The following is a 21,947-nucleotide window of genomic DNA, read 5'->3' as shown; positions in this document are numbered from 1 at the left end:
CTTATTTGGTATGTACATCTGGAATTGCACCGGCCCTTAAACCCGATTAACATATCATCAATGCATGTATTTTTCCCAATGGTAAATACATTTTGACAATTTTCAAAAAACATTTAAAAAATGTCATTAATATGAGCCGCTGATGTTTCTCTCAGTCTTTCTTTCCTAGATGTGCAATTTATTAAACCACTAAATCGTTTTCCGCTCATAACATTCTCTAAAATCTCTCTTCCGGTTCCATCTGCAATCTGCATTAGATTTACATATCGCGGTATATATTAGTAAGCACATCAAACCTCGTATTTCAGTAATATCAGTATCTTTCAAATCTGTTCGTGTCTCTACAGCAAACCTTGTTCGATTGTCTGCAATTTTTATATTTTTCTACTGTATTTAATATATTTATCATAATGTTGCGAACATGCATTCGGCGTGGCCCGTGTAACGGTTGCATCTCGAAAACGACTAGAACTTTCCGGCGATATCGAGTGCGAGAGAGAACAACCCGTCACGTAGGCGAATTAGAGGTGGGACTACTTTACATTCGTCTAGAATAATACTTTTGGTATATATATGTAACGATGTTATGAGTTAGTTTAGTTGTTAAGATACTATCGAACTGTAAACTTATAAATAAATATATTTATATAAATTCGAACCGCCCGTTTTATTTAATCTCGCTACAATAACTTCAGAGATGAGAAGGTTCCATATATCTTCTGCAGTGGTTTTATCTCCTAGAGTACGAGCAGGACCTTTTAATCCTGGTAGGGTTATCACTATATTATGTTGTGGAGTTTTGTCCCACTTTAGACGATCTTTCCCGTAATAGTACTGTTTTCCAATTTCATCCTCAATCTCTTGGTCTAATTCTCCATCAATATTTTCATCATTTGAAAAAGATCTATCTTCTATATCAGATAAGTCAGATTCTTCCTTATTATACCATCTTAAAACAGTACTTTAAAAATGATTGTCTAATGGATTGACTTTTTTTGATTTACTGTATAAGAACCAAATCCATCTAAAAATAACAGGTTTTACACAAAAAATTTTAATTTTATAACAATTACAAAACTTACCTGAACGGTGAAGTGGAGTCAACTCTGATTTCTAATTTGAACGTTTTCACAGAACTCTAGCTTAATATCTACTGAATACCAATAACTACAAGGTCACCGGAAAAAAGTTACAACAACTTCTAAAGTACTAGGAGTCCGCGTGACTTTAGCTCGTCGGTTACGGGTTAATTTATTTCATAATTTATTTTAAAGAATCAAAATCAGTTGAGTCAAAAGTACAGTTCTGTAGGATCAAAGAGTGATAAATTTGGCTCAACTAATGTTAGTTCTCTTATTGAGTGATGTAAGATGTTTAACTATACAGCACATTTCTAAAATCTGTCTTTAGTGTTATTCCTTTGATTACAAATAATTTAGCCTCTTCGAAATTGATTTTATGTTTAGATTAAATAGTATGTTGTGATAAGGTGCATGAATGTTTAGATAAAATAATATCGCTAGGGTGTGAGGTTAATCTACCCCTGAATGATCGCCCAGTTTGTCCTATGTAACATGAGTTACATAAAGCTCAAGGAATATGGTAAACAACATTGATTTGTTCGACACGTTTGGTACTTTCAATGTTAGTTAGCATCATTGTTTCATTTAAGTTTATTTTATATCCTGTGTTTATCCGATCTCCATCAATTTACAATCTATGTAATATATTTTTGAATTGTATGATATTCTTTATCTTTTTATTTTGTTTTCTTAATGGGTTTGTCCTTTTTCGATTCGTGTTTCTTTTCTTTTGCCTTTTATGTTTTTAAAATCGTTCTTTAACTTTTTCCTTCGTTTTTTACGCCACTACTTGTATGTTCAGTCAGCGTACATTCTCTTTTATGCCATTTTATCAGCTCGCCGTTTATTTCTAGCTTCTGCTATCTTAGCTTTATTTTAGCACATTTTTTTCCTCTTATGCCATATCTTTTATTTATTTGTGTATCTTTATTCCGTTTATTGTTAGAGCTGACTCTATAAATATTTTTTTGCCTCTCTGTGAGTTCTTAACTAATGAACACTCGAAGAGTGGTGGGTTTTTCGGTCAAAGTGGAGAAATAAAAGACAAAGAAGGTGGCTACTTCATCTATTTATTGAAGACGTTTCGCTTTCTGCTCAGAAAGCATCATCAGTTCATCTAAAAAGAACAATATGAAACCAAACATCCATAGAGAAGTTAAAACATGTGTGTTACCTTACAAAGACATGTAGCAGTCAATGATATTAAAAATGTGAAAAAGCTTACGATACTGGACATTTAGAGATAAAGTTGTATAAACAATTAATTGAAACTAGTTCAACAATTTCTGTTCTGTCTCTTCCGGTATCTATTGTTGCTTGGGAATCTCGCATTGTCATTTCTATCATTCTTGTAATTTTATTTGGTACATTACTCTCTTGTAAGTTTTGGATCATTTTTCTTCTGTTTAGTTTGTCGAAAGCCCGCTTAAATTCTAGGAAACGTATATGTGTTTCTCCGTCGTACTCTTATGTTTTCTCTATCACTTGTTTTAGCGTATGTATAGCTTCTATCGTGTTCTTAAGCTTTCCTTTTTGGCTTCAATATTTTGAGTTTGTCTTCTCAATTTTTAATTTCAATCATGATTATATTGTTACAGACCCCAATCGCAAAAAATGACTAAAAACACGAAACTGAAGACTTAGTACTATCAAGTGCTATTATCAGCATGGATATGAGAACTTTAAAATGGATTATGGAGGGGAGAGTCGAAGGGAGCCAGGTCTAGAAGCTGTGAGGGCGTTGCATCAAACTGTTGTTGCACTTAGAGCTGCCCTTGAGGAGAGCAAGTCAGAGATTTTACAGTTGAAGAATAAGGCTTGGCCGATCGAAACAGTGCAGGAAGCTTTTCAGATTTTGTCTTTGGAAAATCATATACTTAGGCAAAAGCTGCTGAAAGCTGATAATCAACAATCAGGAGTACAAGAAACTGATGAAAGTCGTGAGGATGTTAGTGAGAAGCCCAAGAGTATTGAGGAGGTAAAAGTTTTGGAAGGTAAGTGAATTTAGTTTTAAAATTCAAATTCTCTTTCGTTCGAGTTTTATTTCCATTTTTATTTTTTATTTTATTTTTTTGATCTCCTTCATATTTCCATTCTGTACCATATTGTGTATTTCTCTTTATTATTGTAGTGTAGGGTTAATAATGACGTCTCTAGATGTCTGAGAATATCTATTTGCTAGATCTTTTAGCTATTAAGAATTTTAAACTACAACAAAATCAACAGTTTAAATAAAACTAAACTAGGAAGGACACATTATTGTTATAAAATATACTAGATTGATGAAAAGAGTACTGACAGCCGAAAAGGCTGTTTTTATTTACACTTATTTTAATATATTTAGTTTTCTATCACTAACACTAAAAATACAATTAATATATTTATTACTTATGCTGCAAATTTATTTCTTAACTCCTACAAATTTAATTTGTCTCTATATATTGACGCTTAAGTCGTTCTGGAACTTTATTTCAGGCCATTGGCGTTGCAATCTCGCGTCGTCGATGAACATTTGCTTTGACGAGTATCTTCTAGACAGTCGTCGGTCATTGAACGCTGTCCTGATATTCCCAATGTTCCAGAATAGTCCCCAAAGCTTAAGCTTAGCTACAAGTACTTAGCTACAAGTGCTGTAGTACAAGTACTACAAGTACAAGACTAACGGAGTAAATAATAATAGAGTATGATATCTTTCACCGATCGAAGCATAGAAGACCAAAACAAATAGCACTTAAGCTTTATAAAATCTCAGAAGACTTAGCTCTTTACCTAAATTCACTTAAGATGATAGTACCTAGTCCCACTCGAAAAAAAAAAACAAAGACGACAAAAAAATACTAACAAAAACAAAAAAAAAAAGCGTAGCATTTGGTGAGTGCCGACAGAAGTGAATACTTTTTATAGCGTGTTATTACCATATCTAGATTAATGAAATTTTACGTCTGCTTATTACTGAATTGTTAATATTTTTTATAATAACACTACACATTTAAATTCTTTAAAATTTAAATGGATAAAAGCAGGAAACACATAGGTTTTTGTTACAGAGGTCCATACTACTCAAAAGAACTGTCGTTTGCCTGGCCGGTTCAGTGTCAAAACAGGGTATTTTGTTTGCGTATTTCTCTGGCCTAATAATAAACTATCATTGTTCAGATCTTATTACTTTTAGTAGTATTATTTTTAATATCACTTTTACTTCACCATTAATATCAAAACCTTTTAATATTACAGTGGAAGAGTCTTCAAAACCATCAAACGAAACAGTTACACCACGAAAGGAAATAATTGCAGTAGAGTCTTCGACTAAAACTGAATCACCCAAAAGTATAAGTGAAAAATCAACGCCAAAAGAGCAACATTATCTAGCCAAACCTAGTTACCAACTAGAAGATAATTACCAATCAGAACCAAGAGTAAAAAAAGTTACTATAGTATCACCCAAACTAAGTCCCAAGCGCATACGTAACTTAGAGGCACGCATTTCGATCAAATCTGAAACAATCAGCCCAGGAAATGTTTCTAGGTCCCTAGAAAGTCTTACTGTACTGAAATCTCCGATAGAATCTAAAAATAAATTATCTTTTTCGAAAACATTCAGCTTCTCGAACTTATCTAGTCATATTAGTCGAGAATTCCATTTAGATATTGATGAAGACATGAGCCATAAAGATACAGAACCGGCTGAGAACAATGTAGGTGACGAAGAAGAATCTAACGAAGTTCATAGTCCTCAAAATGATACGGATCAAGCCGAGGAAGTCGATGATATCGAACTTATTTTTACAACGGATGATACGAAGGATTCAGATTTTAAGGTATGTACTTTTTACATTAAATATGCATAAAACAAACATTTATTCTGGTTTTATAGGTGTTTTCATCTCTACTGTTCCTAACATCCTTTTGTCCTCTCTGTGTAGGTCGTGTTTCCGAAGCGTATGTCATTATTTATTTGTACAAGGATGTAAAAGACTGTAAAATATCCTTCTAACAGGTGTTTTGGGGTTTTTTCACGACAAAGGAAGCTTGTTAGTTAGGAAGTTCCCATTAAAGGCATGAAGCCTTCTGCCAAATACATTGAAATATTACGCCGAAGGATTGTTCCATTCATGGAAACATTTGACTTGGCTCCTTGTCACAATTTAAAAGTGCTGCAGACTTTTATGCGGGAAAATAAAGTAAACGTGCTTGATGGGACTAGTAATTCACCAGACCTAAAGCCCATTGAAAACTTATGGAATATTCTCAAGAAACGTTTAGCTAATTAGAATTGCACTACAAAAGAAAAAACGATAAAAAGTGCTGTACAAGGTGGTTCCAAGATGATGTGCGCTAAACTATTGGAGTCAATGCGAAAATGTGTTGGAGAGGTCATTTCTACTAAAGGACATACTTCGTATGAATATATAGTATATATAGTAAAGGATATCCTTATGGTATGCAATGATTAAAAGCTAAGGTTTAGAAATTTTTTTCATTTGTCCCAATTAATTCAAACAGTATAGTAACTGTATATGCAGCACTTTACTTTTCTAAAATAATTTAATGCTCCTAATACATCTTGGTGAAACTTTGTCTGATCTCCACCAATTGTTGGGGGAAAGCTTATTAAATTCCTTTCCCCAGCGGGTAGAGTACGAAATATTTTAGGACCATGGACTGTTAAAGATATTCCTTCGATATACGTAAGCAGACTTCACGGCTATGATTCCATATGTGTTTGGTTTTATCTGGTCGTTTTTAGAGAAAAATAAAACGTGATCGATCGATACTACACATTTAATAACAAGAGAATATTTACAAAACAACTATTACTAATTAGAGAGTTTGCTTTACCACATTGTTCATTATTATACCGGTGTTTTTGGGGCGCGCCAATATAACGAAAACTAATGCAGTTTTCACTGCATTTTTTTAGACGAAGAGGTAGCGTAGGTACCGAGTACCGCACACAGCCACAGGTTCGGCTAGCAACTTGAGAACACAAATCACGTCTGCGATTCTTTTTGCTGGAACCAATTTTTACCTAAAAGGGTCATCAGCGGTTATAACCCAACGCCCTTATTTGTTGTTTTTACAACACATCTGTGGTGAAACCTAGAATCTGTTTAACCTATATTTTAACACATATTATAACACAATCAATCCAATCCCGTCTATTTGTTCACGACCATGCAATTCCGTTTTACACAGACTACACTGCATAATATTGTTACTTAAGCATTTTTAATTCTATATTTTTTCCAGGAACAACTGGTCTCAATTGATGGAGGAGACAGTAGAGCTCAGTCATCTAATATTTTGCGGTTACCGCTCAGCGATATGGATCCCAACTTATCCGATCGCGAATTGGAAGATGATGTTTTCAACGATAATTTCGAAAACGAAAATCAAGAAAACATTAATTTTCAGTCGTTTGACATGAAAAGGGACAATTCCCAGCTCTGTGATTCCAGGTAATTACGTACTAGCAAATTTAAGTCTATTTTATTAACTTTATTTATTATAAAACGTTCTAATACTTAGTTTATTAAAGTCTTTATTTAATTTATATATACAATATTACACTAATTGATTTTACATTGACACTATTTACACGATTCTAATTTATATACTACATTTCCGCGTTACAATTCAAACTCGATACAACTATTCAGACTAACTGTTTTCAATAAAAAGATCCTCTATATATATTCTTCTTAGAGTGCCATATCCCTACGGAACGTCGGCGACTACCATGCTTATAATATTTTTATACTGATCTCGGTCTTGCGCTACGTGTAGCAATTGTTCCGCTGTCAAACCTGTCCACTGCCGCAAATTCCTCAACCAAGAGAGTTTCTTCCGTCCTATCCATTTCTTTCCTTCGATTTTACGAATTAGCCGAAGGAACTCATATCTTGGTCCTCTGATTATATGTCCAAGATATTCTAGTTTACGCCTCTTAATAATATTTAATAGAGTTCGTTGATGTCCCATTCTTCGAAGAACTTCTTCGTTTCTGGTTCTGCTAGTCCATGGAATTTTTAGTATCCTTCGATACAACCACATCTCAAACGCCTCGATTTTATTCATGATATCGGCGTTTAAAGTCCAAGTTTCACATCCATACAAAAGTACAGACCACACGTAACATCTTGTAAACTTTTCACGGATTTCCAAATTTAATGAGTTATTGGATAATAGAGGCTTGAATTTTTGAAATGAGTTTCTTGCCTGTTCAATTCTACATCGAATTTCGAAGGATGGATCTAGATTTTGGGTAATCCAACATCCAAGGTATTTGAATCTCTGAACTCTCTGCAGCGGTTGTTGGTTTAATATCAGTTGGGTTGCGCCGATATCCACTTTACTGGTCACCATGTATTTAGTTTTATCGATATTTATCGACAGTCCCCAATTTGTGCATTCCATGTCAACTCTGTTGATTAGCTCCTGCATATCGTCGATGTTTTCAGCTAGAATCACAGTATCGTCGGCGTACCGTATATTGTTAATTATTTCTCCTCCTATGATATTCCTTTTTGATCTTTTAAAGCTTCCCTAAATAGATTCTCAGAATACACGTTAAAGAGGGTGGGAGATAGTATACAGCCTTGTCTTACGCCTCGTTCAATACTGATTGGCTTTGATTCTCTGTTGTTGGTATTAATAATGGCTGTTTGGTTCCAGTAAAGTTTGGCAATAAGTTTGATGTCTTTCTCATCTAGTTGGATGCTTTGCAAGGCGGTAATTAGTCTGGTATGCTGAACGCGATCAAATGCCTTTTCAAAATCAATGAAGCACATATATACGGGTTTTCTTACCTCCCAACATCGTTGAAGGAGTGTTTGCATAGAAAATAGTGCTTCTCTAGTTCCAAGGCATCTCCGGAACCCGAACTGCTCTTGACTAATTATTTCTTCGCACTTGTTGTTAATTCGATTTAGGAGAATATGCAACAGTATTTTAACGGCATGGCTCATTAAACTAATGAGTCTACAGTCGCTACATTTCTTAACGTTTGGTTTCTTAGGTAGAGGAATAAAGATCGATTTTAACCAGTCCGATGGAATTTCACTGGTATCATATATTTGATTGAAAAGTACAGTGAGTTCTTTTATATTGTCATTTGAGAGTAATTTTAGCCATTCGCTGTATATTTGATCTGGTCCACTGGCTTTGTTGATTTTGGCTTGGTGTATGGCTTTTTCCACTTCAGCTTTTAAGATTGATGGTCCTGTATTTGCACTTAAGTTAGGTAGTGATCCTCGATCATCCTTAAATAATGCTTTAATGTAGTTTTCCCATTCCTCCATTACTTCGTTTTCTAGGGATAGTGCATGACCTTTATTATTCGTTAATGTTATGGGTGTATTTCTTTTGTGTACTGTAACTTCTTTTATTTTCTTATGTGTGTTAAATTCGTCATGTTTTCGTTGCAATTCTTCTAGTTCCTCACATTTTGCTTGCATCCATAACTCTTTGGCTTCCCTGATTTTTCTTCGAATCAGATTATGCTTTCGTTTATACTCTCGAGTTATTTCTATTTTTAAACTGTCTTCTTTCGTCCATCATTTCGATTATTTCATCTGTCATCCATGCTTGCTTTTTATAATGGATGACAGTTCCACTTTGCGTTGCTGTATCGATGATACCATTCTTTATGTTATCCCATCTTTCTTCGACTGTTGGTACATTGTATACTTGTGTTATACTATATATATTACATAGCCGTTATTCCAGAGTTCCCTCGAATTCGGATGTTGACCTGTGCTGACCCCTCTCGAACAGAATGGAACGCTAGACAGGTTTCTAGAGGGTCGGAGAATATACTAGAAAACACTCGTTAGAATAACAAAATGTTTACAGGCCAAACATGAGTCATATTTATCGTAACACTACCTTGAAATATATTTTTTCTACTCTCATAATTTAATATATCAATTATAATTTCAATACCTACCTGTGTCATGTAGTAACGTAACTTGTCTGGATGGGAAGTGGGGATTAAAAGAGAAAAGAAGAATTCAACAAGTATGTTCACCTTGCAAACCGGCGCTCAGATATTTTGAAGGCCAGAACGGTGAGCTTTGGGACGTGGGTGTCTAGGTCTATAGGGAAAAATGTGGAATACCTTTATAACTGGGATAAGTAGAAGTATGAATTTCGTTTTAAATTAAATGATATTCAAATTAAATGGTGAAAATAAACAAAATGACAAGACATTACCTCAGTTATGACCATATCATGATATGTAGGTATGATAACTTAATATCTAATAAAATATTTCTACGAATAATGTTCAGTGAAAGTCCATATCTTTGACTCACTTCTGTGATTTTATTCATTAACTCCTGGAGGGTTTCACAACTATCAGCGAATACCGCCGTGTCATCCGCGTATCTGACGTTATGGATACATTCTTCGTTAATTCGAATTACGGCTTCTGCTAACAGCTACTGTTTCTTAAAAGATTTCCTCAGAGTATATGTTAAATAGCCTGTCGGACCCCACGTTTGATTTTGATATCATCGGATTTTCCTGCCTCTGTGCGGATAGACGATGTTTGATTCCAGTTAAGATTGCTAATAATTCTTAGATCACAAGAGTTTATTCCAATATTTGTTAATATCTCCATCAGCTTGTCGTGTTTTACTGTATCAAATGCTTTATGATAATCCATCATCTACATCGTTGAAATAACACTTGTATGCTAAAGAGAGCCTTTCTCGTATCCACTGCGTTCCGAAAACCAAACTGTGTACGGCTGATTTTTTCTTCGCATAGTCTACCAATATAGCTAAACAAAAAATACAGTAATTATCAATTGATTACTAGGGTACTAACATACAAAATTTAAACATTTAATCAAATTGTACAAAATAATTTTTAACACTTCCACTGAAAGCTGACAAATTTTTTATTTTTATTGTATAACGGCAACGGCTAACTATTGTATAACGGTTTGGGGGTTAACCCCCCCCCAGGACCCTATTCCGACACTGTTACTCACACATTTTAAGGACTTAAAATGGAGGTAACATCATAAAAAAAATTTCGGTGACCAACCAAAACCCCCCCCCAGAGGCAAATTCTGGGTGCGCTACTGCCGTGAGTAACTTGCTTCATCAGAAAAATGAAATAATAAAAGAGACGGTTTGAAGTTCTTGTCGTTTTCTCTGCTTACCACAAACGTATGCTACATAGACTGCTTTTCTTTCCTTACCACTACTTATGCAAAATAGACTGCGGATGATTTTTACCAACAAAATATTCTATACCGGAATTATGTTTTATCCAATCTATAAAGGCCAGTAAAAAAGATAATATTAAGAACACAGAACTAAATGTTATTGTTTTTTATTTTATGGAACACTCATAATTCACCGGTATAATCTCTTGCTTTAGGTTCCGCTCAGTTAGCGGCTTTTCCTTCCGCTCTTCTGCTTGAGGTCCACTCCTGAGGACCACTGCGACCCGCCGCTAACCACCTTGCTGTTTCTATAAAAGTCGTCTATTTGCCAATTCCCTAAACCGATAAACAATCTCAGGATCATCAAGTGTTCGTCTAATGCGTAGTATGAAGCAAAACCCTACATTTGTCAAATTTTCTTCAAAAACTCTTCTTCTTCTTCAAGTGCCCTGTCCGTTGCGAACGTTGGCTATTAACATGGCAATTCTGATCTTGTTTGCGGCGCATCTGAATAGTTCGACCGATGTGAGCCCGAACCACTTCCTCAGATTTTGGAGCCACGAGTGTCTTCTCCTGCCTGGCCCTCGCTTACTGTCTATTTTTCCCTGGACAATCAATTGCAGTAGACGGTACTTATCGTGTCTCAATATGTGGCCTAGATATTCAAGCTTTCATTGTTTAATTGTATTCACGATTTCTTTCTCCTTTCCGATTCTTTGGATTACCTCTATGTTGGTGACATGTTCGGTCCAGGATATACGAAGAATGCGTCGGTACACCCACATTTCGAATGCTTCTAGTTTTCTCGTGAGCGTCTCCGTCAGCGTCCAGGCCTCCACACCATACAGTTAGATCGGAAAAATGTAGCATTTAACTAGACGTAGTTTCAGGGGAAGAGACAAATCCCTGCTTATGAGGAGCTTTTTCATATTGCTAAATGCTGCTCTAGCTCGTTCTATTCTTGCCTTAATTTCTGTGGCCTGTTCCCATTTTGCATTTACGTTGGTGCCAAGGTACACATAAGATTCTACATGGTCAATTAGTATGTTACTTATCCGTAACTGTCGAGCAGGCTGTTGCTTCCTGCTTATCAGCATCCACTTTGTCTTCTGGAAGTTGAGGCTCAGGCCGTATTCCTCACTAACTGAATAAACTCTTTCCAATACCTGCTGTAATTCGTCTATGGTACTGGCAAGGATCACCGTGTCGTCGGCATATCTTATATTGTTCGTTAACCCGCCGTTTATTTTTATGCCCTCATTTGCATTTTCCATACATTTGTTAAATATTTCTTCGGAATAAATATTGAATAGGAGTGGGGATAATATACACCCCTGACGGACACCTCTTTTGATCTGCACACTTTCAGTGAGTTCGTTGCCAATTTTTGCTCTTGCTGTTTGACCCCAGTATAGGTTTGCCACAATTCGAATGTCCTTGTCGTCAATACCTGTCTTTCGCAGAATATCTATCAATTGTTCATTTTTGACATTGTCAAATGCTTTTCTAAAATCCACAAAGCACAAATACACGTCATTATCAACGTCTCTACACCGCTGTATAAGCACCTGGAGAGCGAAAATTGCTTCTCTAGTTCCAAGTGCTTTCCGAAAGCCAAACTGCGATCTATCAATATTTGACTCACATTTATCATATATTCTTCTATGAATGATCTTAGTGAACGCTTTAGTGACATGATTGATCAAGCTTATAAGCCGGTAGTCATCACAGATCTGGGCATTTGGTTTCTTCGGGATTGTAATAAATGTTGACTGCAGCCAGTTCTCCGGGATTTTACCCCTATTATATATGTTGTTAAAAAGTTCAACTAGATTATCAAGGAACTGTTTGTCTGATTTACATAGGATCTTTAATATTTCGCAGGGTACATTATCCGGACCTGCTGACTTATTGTTTTTTAGTGCTGCAATGGCATCTTCTATCTCCGATTTAAGGATTGAAGGTCCTGTTTCTCCTTCTCCATATAGGTGATCATCAGTCCTGTCAGATGCAAAATAATTTTTCTATGTATGATTTCCATGTTTCTAAGATCGTTGATGGCTCCGAGATAAGATTTCTCTCAAGAGAATTTAAAAAAACTCATATTTTTAAATTCTCTTTAGCAGAACAGAGAAAAACAGGATTAAAAATAGAGTAAATAGTTCTCCCCTTCGAAAACAACTTTCGGCTAAAGTAAACAATATTTTGAGCCTGTCTTAGTCCACGATTTTAAAACGCAACAATGTATTAACCATATCGATTTTTGTGGCTTACTTTGGGAAAAAGAAAATGCTACAATATGATACATACATATACCAAATGAACAATCATTTTTACCTGTATACCTTTATATCTATATTTAGATTCACTGTTACCATATTTATTAATTTTTCTGGTATCTCTGGTGCCTTTTTATGGCTGTGTTCCCTACCTTTTTGAATTAAGTACTTGTATTAATATAGTACTGACATATCCATTTAAAGCATTTATTGTTACAGGTCAGATACTTCTATAAATCAGGAAAAGAGTTTGAAGAGTTACTACTCGTTACAAGATTCTAGTTTCGAAAATAGATCGATGGAAAAAGATGAAAGTTTTGATAGGTTCGAGGAAAGAATTAGGATTGTAGAAACTGATATATCTAAATGCGGTATACACGACGTTGAATACGTCGTTGGAAGAAGAAATACTTGCCCCAATCCTCTTCAGTACAAACCACTGTTACACAGGTAAAAAAATATTAGTATTGTAATAATCGTTAAAACTATGATTTATATATTTGTATAGCACATTAGGGGACGCTATAAGATTATTAATTTGTTCTCAATAATACTATATTTATAACAGATCCCAGAAAAAAATATTACTAAAATATTTTATCTCAGATAAAATAAAATATCTTAATCTACATACTTAAATCACTGACTGTACAAATATTCTGAGTGTATGACGATCTGATTCAAATTTTGCTACCTAAAGGTATGTTTTTACTGGGGCGTCTGTTACGATCATCGTTGAGCGATCATCGCTGAGCAATAATCGCTAAGCGATGATTGCAAGCGGAGTGTTTTTACTGAAGCGATGATTTGATTAGTGAGTTGTCCGTTGTCTAGTGAACAAGCAGTTTTGTTGCAGCGATGAGCGTATGTAAAAGAAAACCATTATTGTTAAAATAACTGCTAGCAGAAGAAGTAGAGGACGAGGAAATGTTAAGTGTTCCAAGACGAGAAAAACATACAATATTTAAGAGAAGACAAGAAGAAGGATGCTTCAAAATTTTGATAAACAACCATTTATTAGGAGATGATGTTAAGTTTCCACAATTCTTCCGTTTGAATGAACTTCCGTTTGATTTTGTGTTAGGTTTAGTAAAACAGGATATGAAAAAGTTGTCTACAAACTGTATTCCATATCCAGTGTCTCCAGAAGAGAATCTCTCAAATAAAAAACTCTCAAAATCACATGCACAAGCCACTATGGTCGCTCATCGTTTGCGGCTGTCCCTGGTCTAGGACCAGTTGCTACGATCAATGCTAGCGGCTCCAGCGACAGATGCTTCAGTCAAAACGGTGCCGTAACAAACCACACAAGCGGTACACCGCGATCGTCGCTTAGCGAGGGATCGTCATTTAGCGAGGATCTCATAGCGATGATCATGACAGACGCTTCAGTAAAAACGTACTTTCAAAGTGCAAAATGATTCTTTTTAAAATAAACTCTTGACAAGCTTTAAACGTAAAGGGTTATTGAGCAAGACTCTGTGACAATAGTGGAGGAAGTATATGAATCTAAAGCAAGGAAAAGAGAAATTACAACTTCAAATTTAAGTAGAGTATAATATCTCGAAAACTATTCAACATATATGATGTTTTTTTTTTCAATTTATATTAGCTTTTTGTGGATTATCAAAGTATGCAATAAACTTTTTATTTAAATTGCAAATTAACTAATGAATTCGTTTAAAAATTTTATCATAAATTTTTTTGCAAAATAATATTTTGTTTTTACATTTTTTATATGTTAAACAAAGGTAAGTATTATTTACATAATTTATAATTACATACACTGTATAACCAATTATTCTCTTTTAAATAAACATTAAACAAACGCACCTTAAATATGAAACATTTAGTATGTATATTCATCATTAAACTCAAAAAATGGTCCTTTTTAACTTATATTTTACATAAATAGCATACATTTTATTAACTTTTTATTAAAATTGCAAATTATCTGATTAATTTGTTTTAAACATTTTAATATAAACTTTTTTTTAAAACATCAATATTTACATTTTTTATATGAACAAAGGTTATTATTATTATTATAATATCACTGAGAGACATGATTAGGAAACTCTCGAGATCATACGTAGAACGAAGATCAGGAATATCGTGGAAGAAATTACAAAAATGAAATGGTGTTGAGCCGGTCACATTAGAATGGAGACCAACGAGGAAGACAAGAAGCATGGCAAGATCTCAAAAGAGATGGGTAGACAACATAAGTAGCAGATAAAGAGTGGATTAAATTGGCGCAATTAAAGATGTCATATTAGATTTTAAAGCAGTGAATGAGAGAATATGTAAACTAAGAATAAAAAACCAAATTCTTTAACCTCTCGATCATTAATATACATTGCCCAACAGAAGAATATAGCATGGAAATAAAAGAAGATTTTTAGGAACAGCTAGAGGAAGTACAGGACAGCTCACCGAGAAATGACATTAAGATCGTAATAGGAGGTATGAATGCTAAAATAGGCAAAGAAGAACTTTTCTTAGGAACCATTGGTAAACATTCACTCCATCAAAATACCAATGAAACTCCTGACCATCTCCTAGCACATATAAAATATAGATGTACTAATTCAAACAAACAGGAGGGACAGACAGGAACAAACAACTGAACAACTAGATACATAAAAATTGAGACAAGATATCAAACAGAACTATGAGACAGAAATAACACCAACATTGACATACACAGCAACCAACAAATACAGGCAGTCTAGGCACCGAAGAACATTGGGAAGAAATCAAAACAAAAGTAATTGACGCAGCAAGAAAGATCATAGGCAAAAAAGAGAAACAAACAAAAAGAGAATGGTTCAATGACGAGTGTAAAAAGGCCATATAGAAAAGAAATGAAAAACACAAGAAATATATGGAAAGAAGAACCAGAGAGAGAAGAGCAAGCTACGAATATGCAAGACGGAGGGTCCATATATGCTGAACAGAGAAAAGAAAATACGAGAACGTTACAAGAAGGGCAAATAACCAGTGATCCAAAAGAAATAAAATCAGTCTGGAAAAGGGTCCAAAGTCCAAACTCTCCTAGGGACGCAAGAAAATGAAGAGCATATTCACATGCATCATATTGAGGAAGACACAGAAAATATAGAAAACCCGACGCGACGGTGGAAGAGGTAAAACAAGCAATAAGAGCACAGAAAAATAACAAGTCTCCAGGTATTGACAACGTTCCCTCTGAGCTATATAAAATAGGTGGCGAACATAAATGCATATGCTTATGAACATGATTTGGAATGAGGAAAAGATCCCTAGCGACTGGAAAACCGGGATTATATGCCCAATCTATAAAAAAGAGGATAAACTGAAAATATTGTAGGGGAATATCCAAATGGTTTTCGATAAGGAAGATCTACAACTGTCCATCTATTCATTGTGAAAGAAATTCTAGACAAATCGTGGGAATACGACATTGACGTCCACAACATATTCATATATTTTAAATAGGCCTACAACTCAATTAATAGACAAACATTATATCAAAAATTTTGCATAGCTTTAATATCTCCCAGAAATACATCCGACTAGTAAAAGCAAAAATGGACTCGTCAACAGCAACTGTCAGAGTACAAAATGAGCTCACTGAGAACTTTTCAATAGTCACAGGATTAAAACAAGGAGACTGGCTGGCACCGACACTATTCAACCTGACTCTCGAATATGTGATAAGAAAGCTGAATATAGGAAGAAGTAATCTCCTAACAAATAAATCAATACAGATTTCCGCCTATGCCGATGAGATTATCATCATGTCTCGCAGAACAGAAGAGACGGCACAAATATATTCACAAGTCAAAACAGGGGCGTAAGAGACCGGACTAAAAATAAATATTCTAAAGACAAAAAAACTAACACAGGCAAGAGCTAGGGGAAACACACGCACAGTTGAGCTAGAGAACGATATTGGAACTGTAGAAAGTTTCACATATCTGGGAGTTACATTAAACACGGATGGAACAGAAGAACCAGAAATTCAAAGAAGAATAGTAAAGAGAAACAGTCTTTGAAATCCTAAGAAAGATATTTGGACCTATTAATGAAAACGGAGTATGGAGATCCAGGTACATCCATGAACTATACCAACTGTTCAAAGAGACACCGATCTCAGAATTCGTAAAACTTCAGAGACTTCGATGGGCTGGTCATGTAGTGAGAATGGAGACTGGAAGATTGCCAAAAAGAGTCCTAGATAGTAAAATGCAGGGCTGAAGACCAAAAGCAAGGCCACGGAAAAGGTGGGAGAATGTAGTGGCAGCGGACGTGCAAAATTTGCTAGACGTGAGAACCTGGAGACGATCGGCGCGGGACCGGCAAAGTTGGCGCCATTGGAGAGAGAGAGGGAGAGATTGGCGCAAGAGAGAGAAAGATGGAAATAATTGGGAAAGACCTACATTCAAGTGGATGGAAAATGGTTGACGAAGAAGACAAGAAGAAGTATTATTCTAATATATAGCATATAATAAATTTTTAAACAATTATTGGGTCAATAAATTTTCGTTTCACTGGTCTATAATTTAAACCTCGTTAGTAATCGAGTTTTTCTTGGGTTCCGGTATTACAATACAAATTTCCAGTATAATCATGTTCACATTTAACATTATTTGGTAAATAATTATAAATATAATTTAATATTCTAGTTTTTTAATAGTCAAGTTTTTGTTGGTTCCAGTAGTAAAAATTTCTATTAGTAAAATCAGGTTCTCATTTTATCACCATTTCATTATTTGGTAAATATTAAGATCTGTATCTATTACAGGTGTTTATTTAAACTTGATCTGGTTCTCATTTTATCATTTCGTAAATAATAATGTGTCTAAATATTCGAGTTTTTAATAGTCGAGTTATTTCTGGCTCCGGTATTAAAAATTTCTATTAATAAAATCAGGTTTTTATTTTATTATTTGGTAAATATTAAGACCTGTATCTATTACAGTATACAGATCTGGTTCTATTAAATATTCTAGTTTTTAAAAGTCGAGTTATTTTTGGTATTAAAAATTTCTTTTAGTAAAATCAGGTTCTCATTTTATTGTTTTGGTAAATATTAATACCTGTATCTATTACAGGTGTTTATTTATGTTTAAACTGGATCTGGTTCTCATTTTATCATTTGGTAAATAATAATGTGTCTAGTATTCTAGTTTTTAAGTGTCCAGTTATTTTTGGTTCCGGTATTAAAAATTTCTATTATTGTAATCAGATTCTCGTTGTATTATTTGGTAAATGTTAATACCTGTATATATTACAGGTGTTTATTTATGTTTAGATTAGACGACTTGATGGCAAAATACCTCTTCTCTTTTATTTTAAGCAATAATAATTTTTTCTATTATTGGTGATTGTTTAAAATTTTGATATGTATATATACAGCGTGTCCTCAGTCGGAATCATTTGGGGAACTATTTTATTATTAATTTTACGAAAAAAGTTATTCTTTATAAAAAGTTGTGTATGGTCTAAAACCTTATATGCCCACACTACACTATCTGCGATGATGGCTGATCGTGTGATCGTCTATAATCGGCACAATCATCCTACAATGCTGCAAGCGTCCACATAATCATCCATAATAGTATGTCGAACCACAAGCATCAAGCGATTCCCTTTGATGCGTCTCCTAAAAACCGACAATTCACGGTTTGTTGGCGATCATAGACAATGATTGTCAAGTATAGCCGAGTATACCTCCGACACAGTCCTGCTCGCACTTATTTGTCTGTAATCGCCGATTATCAAGAGGGTCCATAAGATCAGATATCAAATTTGATCATTCTTATACGACGTAGGTAAAAAAATATGAATTGGGCTTTAAGAGTAAAGTACCTTCATATTTCACAATATCAAAAATTGTTATTCTGAAAAGTTGTTTGCAATTAAAAATTTTGTCAGTGACGCCTTTGAAGAGGAAGAAAATCTTTCGTATGATGAGGGTCTGAGTTTTTGAGTTGAGGTTGAGTGGGAGATTGATGTCTGTGGATGCTCCTTTTATTTGATTTTCGCGGTAACCTTTTTGGATGAGGGCTTGTTTTAAACTAGAGAGCTCAGCGGGTCTACTTACATCATCGCAAAGGCGTATTGATCTGGAGACAAGGAAATTAATTTGTGAAGGTGGATGAGCTGGCATGCAAGTAACGATTGGTATGTGTGGGTTTTCGATAAATCGAGTGATGAAAACCTTGTGCTTGGTTTGTCTTTATGATAACGTCGAGAAACGGTAGGGATGAATCAGTTTCCACCTCCATCGTGAACTGGATACTAGACTATAATTCACATTCAGATGGCAGCGTTCCAGAGATAGGCCTGTACTTTCTATATGCCAGAAATAACTACATTGTTGTCAGTTTTTAATCGTACCTACAATCGTACGTTATGGGCCGGCTCCTATAAAAGAATTATAATTTCGGAAATATTTATGAATGTGAAACGGAAAAATACTACATTTTTTTAATTATATAATTTTTCTGTTGGTATTTTAAAAATAGAAAGTTATATTTCGGAAATCTGGTCTTTTCGGAATTATATCTTCTGTTCAAAATTGTTTACAATTCGTGGAAATGAAATAATTATTTGTATAATCCGTTTTTGATCTTAATGTCCTTTTAATGACACACTTTCTCTACCTGCATTTACAGTTACAGACATTAAAAACTAATTTAGAATTAAAAAAATATACCTATTTATAAATTCAAAATTATTGTCTAATGCCAGCAATTATAAATTCAGGTAAATACTTGAGAGTCATTAAAAGAATTTTCAGTTGATATCAGACGTTTGTGTCGTGTCAGTGTCAAAATGGCCGCGAGTGTAATAAAATTCAAAAACGGTAATTTGTTAAATAGTGAATGCAAAAAAATAGTGTTAAATGTTTTTAACTATTTATCAAACAGTAATAATGATAAAAGTGTATCAACAATAGTGCGGGAAGTTTCTGCTATGACTGGAGTCTCTGAGCGAACGATATTCCGATATAGAAGTGAAAGTAAAAATGGTCCACTCGTAACTCCTATAAGAAAAAAAAGAACCGGTTATTTGAATAGTCGTGAGAATAGATATGATGAAGCAACTCGGTCTAGAATAAGACAAGTAGTGCACGGTTTTTTTATGGACAATATTCCTCCAACCCTTGACGTAGTACTAGAAAAAATTAAGCAAATGGAGCATCTTCCGAATTTTTCCAAGAGTACGTTGAGAAGACTATTGCACGACATGGGTTTTATATATGGCAAACAAGGTAGAAATTCAATATTAATAGAAAAACAAGAAATAGTCGCTTGGAGGCGTCACTATCTCCGGGAAATAAAGAAACTGAGGAACGAAGGAGCCAATATCATTTATATGGACGAATCATGGGTTAATACTGGAATAACCAATGGGCAAGTATGGCAAGATACAACAATAAAAAATAGCCGACAGGCTTTCGTAAATGGACTTACCACAGGAGGTTTAAAAACTCCGACCGGAAAAGGACCAAGATTTGTTTTAGTCCATGCAGGAAACAAAGACGGATTTGTTGAAGGTGCTGACATCACTTTTCTTGCCAAAAAAGGTGCTGAAGATTACCATGAAGAGATGGACGGAGATCTATTTGAAAAATGGTTTGAAGAGATGTTAATACCGAATCTCCCAAAAAATAAAAAGAATGTCATTATCTTGGACAATGCATCTTATCACTCTAGGAAATTAAATTTTCCCAAACAATATTGGGTGAAACGTCAAATTAAGGAGTGGCTCTATGAAAAGGACATTTATTTTGAAGAAGATTACTTAAAAAATGAACTTCTGGAAACTGCTAATGTATTTAAAAATATTTATGACAAATACAAAATTGATTGTATTGGTGAAAAATACAGGAATCACAGTGACGAACAATGCCGCGTAGATGTACATATCTTAAGACTTCCGCCTTATCACTGTGAACTGAACCCAATAGAAATGGTGTGGAGTGAAGTGAAACGGTACGTGTCCTCTAAGAATTCAAGTTTCAAACAAAACGACGTTAAAACATTGATTTATGAAGGTTATGATAAAGTACAGAACAATGGACATTGGAAAAATTACGTCAACCATGTTATAAAATTGGAGAATAATTTTTGGACAGTAGACAACATTCAAGATGACATTGAACCTATTAGAATTTCATTAAACGATGACTCTGAAGATGAACTAGATTATGAAAATGAAGATAATTGAAAATTGTTTTTCGGGGGTATTCTTTTCTCAGTAAAGGTAATAAAATATTTACTTGATCTGGTTGAAATGTAGCACACTTAAATAACTCATTAATCGACATAATTTCAAGTAGTTATATTAGACGTCATTATGCAAAAAATAAAGTTATGAACATTTAATAAATTAGTGCACAATTGAGGCCCCTAGAACACAAGGGGTGTAAGTGCCAAAAACAAAGTTTTGAAAAATCTTTGTTCAAAGTTCGATATAAATTTAAAAACCTAGGTAGCACTTTTTCAGTTTTCAGCATGTTTTCAATGACATGTAATTTTTGATGGTGTTATTGTTGTTAATGTAGAAAGTTTGAAGCCAAAAGTACGTGCCTGTTGTTAGATATCAGTTGCTAAGTGATAAGCAACTGCACTTACACCCTTGTGTTCTAGGGGCCTCAATTAGGGGTTTTTTGCAATTATCTCAGTCATTTGTTTATGTATTTTAATTTACAAACTAAAAAATTAAAAAACTGTTTAAGATCTGCAACATTTATTTGAAACATTTTTCCCTAAAATGCACGAGGAACAAAATAGGCAAAAAAATGATTTTTTCCAAACTTCATCTTTCTTTAAAAAATAAACAAAGCAAAATTGGCTGTAATTCTTCAAGGAATTATCATCAGTTATCCCTTATCTACCGTTTAGAACATTAAAAAACCTGTAGAATATTTTTCATATTTTTTTCACTATTAACTGCGGTATTATGTATAAAAGCATTTTAGGAATTATTACCATTTATTTTATTCACGAATTTTCTATTAACAACTTTAGCTTACCTAAACATATCTTAGTTTACCGTGAGTTTGGCCCTGCTTATTTTACAAAAGTAGCAAAACTTACAATGGCAGTAGAATTGGCAACGCTGTTATCCTATATCCGTACACTGCCATCTCAACGTGACTTTATCTATAGGATGTATACCATTCAGATGGGTTTGAAAAGACACCAAAGGATCCCTGCCATGGGGCCAAATGACGATTTTATCGTCAACATATCGTAGCCAACATGTGGGTTTGAACATTGTGCTAGTGCTCGGGTTTCGAAGTCTTCTATAAAGATATTAGCAGTTACTGGAGATAGTGGGAAGCCCATTGGGAATATTGTTGGGCTTAATATTAATTCCTATAATAGTAGTATTGCTATAAAAATTAAT

At 34.4% G+C, this 21,947-nt stretch overlaps 1 protein-coding gene across 1 annotated transcript in view; it reads left to right on the top strand.

Moving 5' to 3' along the window:
• Positions 1–21,947, top strand: part of LOC140434233 (uncharacterized) — a 47,849-nt gene that overhangs the window by 7,850 nt on the left and 18,052 nt on the right. Inside the window, exons 2-5 of the mRNA XM_072522335.1 lie at positions 2,681–3,076; positions 4,317–4,900; positions 6,333–6,541; positions 12,759–12,989. Of these exons, the coding sequence (XP_072378436.1) occupies positions 2,770–3,076; positions 4,317–4,900; positions 6,333–6,541; positions 12,759–12,989 (1,331 nt within the window). The 5' untranslated portion in view covers positions 2,681–2,769. The remainder of the gene's footprint in view (positions 1–2,680; positions 3,077–4,316; positions 4,901–6,332; positions 6,542–12,758; positions 12,990–21,947) is intronic.

Source organism: Diabrotica undecimpunctata, chromosome 2 (genome assembly GCF_040954645.1).
Source record: "Diabrotica undecimpunctata isolate CICGRU chromosome 2, icDiaUnde3, whole genome shotgun sequence".
NCBI lineage: Eukaryota > Metazoa > Arthropoda > Insecta > Coleoptera > Chrysomelidae > Diabrotica > Diabrotica undecimpunctata.
Note: the sequence above shows the minus strand (reverse complement) of the source record. Positions and strands in the feature narration are given on the sequence as shown.